The sequence below is a fragment of the Octopus bimaculoides genome, chromosome 3, assembly GCF_046866305.1.
Source record: "Octopus bimaculoides isolate indiv1 chromosome 3, ASM4686630v1, whole genome shotgun sequence".
NCBI classification, from domain to species: Eukaryota; Metazoa; Mollusca; class Cephalopoda; order Octopoda; family Octopodidae; genus Octopus; species Octopus bimaculoides.
The window spans coordinates 159,771,988-159,779,487 of NC_142930.1; the positions used below are offsets into that span (position 1 = coordinate 159,771,988).

Genomic DNA, 7,500 nt, shown 5'->3' on the forward strand with positions numbered 1-7,500 from the left:
TCCAGTTGATCCGTTCAACGGAACAGCCTGCTCGTGAAATTAACGTGCAAGTGGCTGAGCACTCCACAGACACATGTACCCTTAACGTAGTTCTCGGGGAGATTCAGCGTGACACGGAGTGTGACAAGGCTGGCCCTTTGAATTACAGGCACAACAGAAACAGGAAGTAAGAGTGAGAGAAAGTTGTGGTGAAAGAGTACAGCAGGGTTCGCCACCATCCCCTGTCGGAGCCTCGTGGAGCTTTAGGTGTTTTCGCTCAATAAACACTCACGACGCCCGGTCTGGGAATCGAAACCGCGATCCTATGACCGCGAGTCCGCTCCCCTAACCACAAGGCCATTGCACCTCCACGTATGAGGACAGTAGAGCAGTACATACGTGTGTAAATGTATGTTATAGTTTTAGTTTTAAAATATTCCTCACCAATTGAGAAAGAGACGGTTTTCAACCCACAAAGAATGTTTCTTCATTGTAACCTTGTCAGCATCAACTATATTGTTAAGTAATATATATATAGGCGCAGGAGTGGCTGTGGTAAGTAGCTTGCTTACCAACCACATAGTTCCGGGTTCAGTCCCACTGCGTAGTCCCACTGCGTAGTCCCACTGCGTAGTCCCACTGCGTAGTCCCACTGCGTGGCACCTTGGGCAAGTGTCTTCTACTATAGTCTCGGTCCGACCAAAGCCTTGTGAGTGGATTTGATAGACAAAAACTGAAAGAAGCCCGTCGTAAGCGCAGAAGTGGCTGTGTGGTAAGTAGCTTGCTTACCAACCACATGGTTCCGTGTTCAGTCCCACTGCATGGCACCTTGGGCAAGTGTCTTCTACTATAGCCTCGGGCCGACCAAAGCCTTGTGAGTGGATTTGGTAGACGAAAACTGAAAGAAACCCGTCGTATATATGTATGTGTGCGTATAGATTTGTGTGTCTGTGTTTGTCTCCCCCAACATCGCTTGACAACCGATGCTGGTGTGTTTACGTCCCCGTAACTTAGCGGTTCGGCAAAAAAGACCGATAGAATAAGTACTAGGCTTACAAAGACTAAGTCCTGGAGTCGATTTACTCGACTAAAGACGGTGCTCCAGCATGGCCGCAGTCAAATTACTGAAACAAGTAAAAGTGTAAAAGAGTAATCGTTAAAGTTGTGCTAAATTCATTCTTTATCTTCTTATTTGGACTATACATACAAATGCATACATACATACATACGTACATATACACACATGTGTGTCTGCGTGTGTATGTATGTGTGCGTTTTTGTGTTTGCCTTCTCTTCACTGATTGAAAACCGGTGTTGGTTTGCTTACGTCCCCGTAACTTAGTGGTTCGACATAAAGGGTTTCAATAAAATAAATACCAGGCTTTCAAAAAAAAAAAATAAGTACTGGGGTTGATTTGTTCGACTAAATCCTTCAAGGCGGTGCCCCAGCATGGCCGCAAACCCAGTGATTGAAATAAGTATAAAAAAACAAACAAAAAAAAACACAAATAAAAAAAGAAAAGAAAAAGTAAAAATAGTGCAAGATATTTCGTTTGACATTCTAATGATTCTGCTCGTCGATTGCCCTTTAAGAACAAAAACAATTGCTATTAAATATAATTAATTAATTATAGTAAAATTAATTAGGCATACCTGTGTCGTGGTTTCTTTAAACCTTGATTTTTTATCGAATCATTCTTTTTGTGTATGAAGATCTGGTCTTCGGCGTGTGCCTTGGTAATGTTGAAGGCAATACAGGAAGGCGGCTTGTGATGTGGAACAGCCGGCATGAACGCTAGAATGAGAGATAGGAAGAGATGCCGATAATCAAATGCCATGTCGTTAGTCATGAAAAAGGTGTATACGGAGATAGTCAGAGGAGTTTAGATAATTAGTTAATTATGAAGAATCACACACACACACACACACACGTACACACAAAGAACACACACATATGTATGTTTGGTACCCGTCGGTTTCGACGACGAGGGTTCCGGTTAGTCCGATCAATGGAACAGCCTGCTCGTGAAATTAACGTGCAAATGGCTGAGCACTCCACAGACACGTGTACCCTTAACGTAGTTTTCGGGGTAGATTCAGCGTGACACAGTGTGACAAGGCTGACCCTTTGAATTACAGGCACAACAGAAACAGGAAGTAAGAGTGAGAGAAAGTTGTGGTAAAAGCGTAGAGCAGGGTTCGACACCAGCTCCTGCCGGAGCCTCGTGGAGCTTTGGGTGCTTTCGCTCAATAAACTCTCACAACGCCCGGTCTGGGAATCGAAACTGCGATCCTATGATCGCGAGTCCGCTGCCCTAACCACTGGACCATTGCGCCTCCACTACACACACACACACACACACACACACACACACACACACACACACACACACACACACACACACACACACACACACACACACATACATCGTTTATCTTTTACGTGTCACAGTCATTAGGCTGCGGCTAATGACTGGAGCTCCTCCTTGAAGGATTTTAGTGGAAGGAATCTATCTCAGTAATTATTTTTAAGCCCTGTAGTTATTCTATCTGTTTCTGTTACCGAATCGTTAAACAAACCAACACCGGTTGTCAAGCAGTGGGGGAGGTGAACACAAAACACATACATACATACATACATACAATCATAGACGCATACATATACAGGAGCTGAACAAAATTACGGAAACACCTAGCATCATAGCATCATAATGTTGAAATATCTATAAAACCGTCAAAAGCTTGTTTATTTTTATGTTTCTTAATTTATTATTAGTGTTGCTTAATATGTTTTGCTAAAATTGCTGTTTCTTTTCAGATATCATTAGAAAAAGGTAATTAAAATTCATTAAAATGCCAGATCTATCGAACTTTCAATGAGGTCTGATTGTTGGTGCTCGTATGGCAGGCGCTAGCGTAACGAAAAACAGCCGCGATGTTTGGTGTATCAAGTACTGTCTCGAAAGTAATGACAGCCTTTGAGAAAGAGGAAAAACTTCCTCGTCGAAATAAATGTCCGGAAGAAAACCAAAACTTTCAGAAAGGGACCGTCGGACTCTTACGCGAATTGTTAGAAAGGATCACAAAAGTACAACTCCCAAAATTACTGCAGAGCTTAATGACCACCTCGAGAACCCAGTTTTCACAAAGACTGTTCGCCGGAATCTGCACAAAGCCGGATTTCATGGGAGGGGGTTGCAATCAGAAAACCACTACTTTCAAAAACAAACGTTAGAATTGGTCTCTAGAGCAGTAGAAGAATGTTATTTTCTCGGACAAGTCATTCTTTACCTAATTTTTGACCACCGGTCGAATATACGTGTGGAGATAGCCAAAAGAAACATTTGACCCAGACTGCCTTCTTCTAACTGTTAAACATGGGGGAGGATCTGTGATGATCTAGGGGGCTATATCTTGGAAATCCACCTGCCCAATGGTTTCCTTTCATGGCAGAATTAATAGTCAAGACTATTTAAGCATTTTATCTGATCAAATTCATCCTATGTTTGCGGAACTGTTTCCAGAGAGAAAAGCAATCTTTCAGGATGATAATGCACCAGTTCACACAGCTAAAATTGTTACCGAATGGGAAGAGGAACATTCTAGTGAAGTGGAAATTTTACCGGTGAATGTGTTAAATTATAAGGCACCAGAAGAGAATGACTCTCCCCAGACACAACAGAATATGCTTCAACACACGAACTCACATAAAGAATCTTGCAAACCAAATCCCAAAACAATATATATATATATATATATATATATATATAATATTGTCTGATGAACGCTTATGTGTAACACTGAATAAGAGTGTGAATTTTTTCGGTTTAAATAAATATATATATATATATATATATATATATATATATATATATATATATATATATATATATATATATATAAATATAATACAAATGACATGTGAGTATATGCATATATACATACATATATGTACATACCTACATCTACATGTATATATAAATGCATATCCGGGTACAGGACATATATATATATATATATATATATATATATATTTCTAAATTCCAACGTCAAATCATGGGTCACATTATCTAAGCAACAGATTGAGCTAATGATGTTAACAGTAAAATAAAGCATAGTTATTTATGACAGCTAAGCATTTATGTATGTATATATATTTAATATTATTAAGCAGAAGACAAGAAGATAGTTCGTAATAATCCTTCAAAAATAGGGAGATATCCAGAGATTAAACACGTGGAAACATAACTGAGTGAAAAATTTTTCCTATGGAATCTCTGGATATTTAACCATTCTGGAAGGAATTCTATGGACAATCTTCTTGCTTTCTGCTTAATTATATTTATATACTTGCAGAACTTTATTTATAAATGCTTTGGTGCCATAAATAACTGCATGTCCATCGTTTAGTGTGTGTGTGTGTGTGTGTGTGCGTGTGTGTGTGTGCGTGTGTGTCTGTCTGTCTGTCTATCTATTTATCTCTCAATATATAATAAAAACCAAATGACTCAGACGAAACATTATACACACGTTTTATGCGCGTGCGCACTCACGCACGCACACACACACACACGTGTATACATATATACACACATATACATGTATGTATATATAGATATATATATGTGTATGTTTATATGAATATACATATATACATATACGTGTATGTATATATTTATATATATGTACGTGTATATATATGCATATATAGATACATACATATATGTACGTATATATATGTACTAATATATATTTATGTATGTATATGTGTATGCATGTATGTATGTATATATATATATATATATATATACATATACATACATGTATATATGCGTGTGTGTAAATGTGTGTATATACACGTATATATGCATATATATGTGCTTGTATGTATGTATATATATATATGTATATACATACATCTATATATATATGTATATATATATATATATATATATATATATGATTGACCGTTGACTGAACACTATTCAATTTTTTTTCTCCGTGTTTTTCTCCTTGTCTCCGTATTCTTTCTGTTGAAGAGCGTAGCTCGAAACGTCAAAGACTTTCCGTATTCCCGAGCGTCATACTAATATATACTTTTGTTATTTACACCACCTGTCCTCGTCTGTTGTTATTTTTTGTATATTCTCCCATATATATATATATATATATATATATATATATATATATATATATATATATATATATATATATATATATATATATATACGTATATACGTATATATATGTATACATATATAAATATGTATATATGTATGTATATATGTGTATATATATATTTATATATAGATGTGAATCTGTATATATATAAAACTTAGATAAAACTTAGATATGTTTCGACCAAAGATTGGTCCAGGCCATGTCTAACTTAATAGCACCACCTGATAGGATTATCTAAATCCTTTTTAAGACAAGTTTTGTTTATGGTTCATTCAAGCAGTGAGTTCTTGTTGAGTGAGTTGTATCCAGATATGGGTGGCTTATCCGGTATACCTTGAAGAAATCTGTCCAGACTCCGTTTAAAAGTGATAGGATTCTTTTCTTCTTTGATCAATAACCAGATGTATTAGACCCATCGACTAACAATAATAATCGTTTTACGCATGTATGTATGTATGTATGTATGTAATGTCTGTGTATGTATGTATGTGTGTGTATACACACACACATACACACACACACACACACACACACATATATATATATATATATAAATATACATATACATATGTTCATATAATGTATGCACACATATATATACGTAAATATATAATAAATATATTATACACTTATGTACATATAAATAAGAACACACACGCACACACACACACATACACACACATATATATGTTACGGAGATGTACTTGCAAAGCAAGTGACCTGATCTGAGATCGTGTGCTGAAACGAAAACAATTGCAGCGTGGAAGGTGTTTATAAGCTATTTAAAATAACACACAAAAGCCGTTTGATTCACTTCAACATTTAGATTTAATTTGTCAAAATATTTTCGTCGCTTTGAGACTGCGACCTGTTCATTGACAAAATTCCGTACTGCATATATATTGCACATAAGCATATACCGTAAATCCTCGAGTATAGTCCGCCCTTGAGTATAATACGCAGGGGATTTTTAGGGGGCTGTACCTCTGAAAAACCTAAACCTTGTGTATAATACGCACCCCTTCTCTAACATGAGTCAAAGAGGTCTATATAACGTCCTTGGTTTGTAAACATATATACGGTAACGTCCTTTATTATTATTGTATATATAACATAATGCAAACGTGTAGCTTTTTTGTGCACTTTGTTTGCAGAAAATAAAGAAATAACAGTAATAACGTCAGTGAAAAATAAATATTAAATAAATTGCCTTTACATATTTATCACTTAGAAAATTTTGCTTAGAAGATATTTTTCATTTTTAACCTCGTATATAGTACGCACTAGAGGGGAAAAAAGTGCGGGTTATACTCGAGGATTTACGGTGTATATATTTATACATAAATGCATGCATATATACATAAACACACATACACATACATACATACATACATACATACATACATACATACATACATACGTACATACATACATACATACAAAATCTGATCGTACAATAATAGAGGTCGGCCACCCAGAAAGTCCTTAATATCCTTTCAAAATTCAATGACTAGAATATTTATGGGCAGTTTCTTCGAAACGTTCAACTTCTCTATTCTGATTATAAATTTAGATTTATATCGATGAATATTGTTGCACTTTAGCTATGTTAGAAATGTTTAAATGATCCATCACGATGCGTTCGATCTCCATTTTCTATAGGATTTTTCTTAATAGCTGTAATCTCTTTAAAATTTGATATTAAAATTATTTTATTAATACCCTATAATCGTTAACCTTTTACTTCTTCCACTTAAAAAAAGCTAGGATATTCAAGCCAAGAAAGTATTTAGCTAACACTATCGAAATTCTAGCTATGAAACCTTTTCTGTTTTTTGTTTTTTGTTGAAAGCAACTCCTTTTTTGTGAGAATTCAAATAATAGAAAAGAACGAAAGTGATGTACATAGATGGACATAAATATGTCGATACAAACATATACGTATATCAATAAATACATGAATATATGCACATATAGGCGCAGGAGTGGCTGTGTGGTAAGTAGCTTGCTTACCAACCATATGGTTCCGGGTTCATTCCCACTGCGTGGCACATTGGGCAAGTGTTTTCTACTATAGCCTCGGGCCGACCAAAGCCTTGTGAGTGGATTTGGTAGACGGAAACTGGAAGAAGCCCGTCGTATATATATACATAATTTGCTGCAGAAAGTGGGCTATGTTTATGGTGGCGAGTTTGGTGTGTGTGAGGGGGGCGCCGGGGATGTGGCCTGGGTGCTAAGAAGTCGGCAGCCTGAAAAGGTTTGGGAACCGCTGCCTTATAGCTTCATATCCCCTAGGTCAGCTGCTAGTAGAATGTGAATTTCTCGTCAAAACTTCAAGAA

The 7,500-nt window shown here is 36.4% G+C and overlaps 1 protein-coding gene across 2 annotated transcripts in view; it reads right to left on the reverse strand.

Annotated features, from left to right (window-relative positions):
* The window catches only part of LOC149136791 (retinal homeobox protein Rx-B-like), a 33,744-nt gene that overhangs the window by 17,066 nt on the left and 9,178 nt on the right, over positions 1-7,500 (reverse strand). For both annotated transcript variants that reach the window (XM_089349900.1, XM_089349899.1), the window contains exon 2: positions 1,633-1,774. In XM_089349900.1, coding sequence (XP_089206026.1) covers positions 1,633-1,769 — 137 coding nt within the window. In that variant the 5' untranslated portion in view covers positions 1,770-1,774. The remainder of the gene's footprint in view (positions 1-1,632; positions 1,775-7,500) is intronic.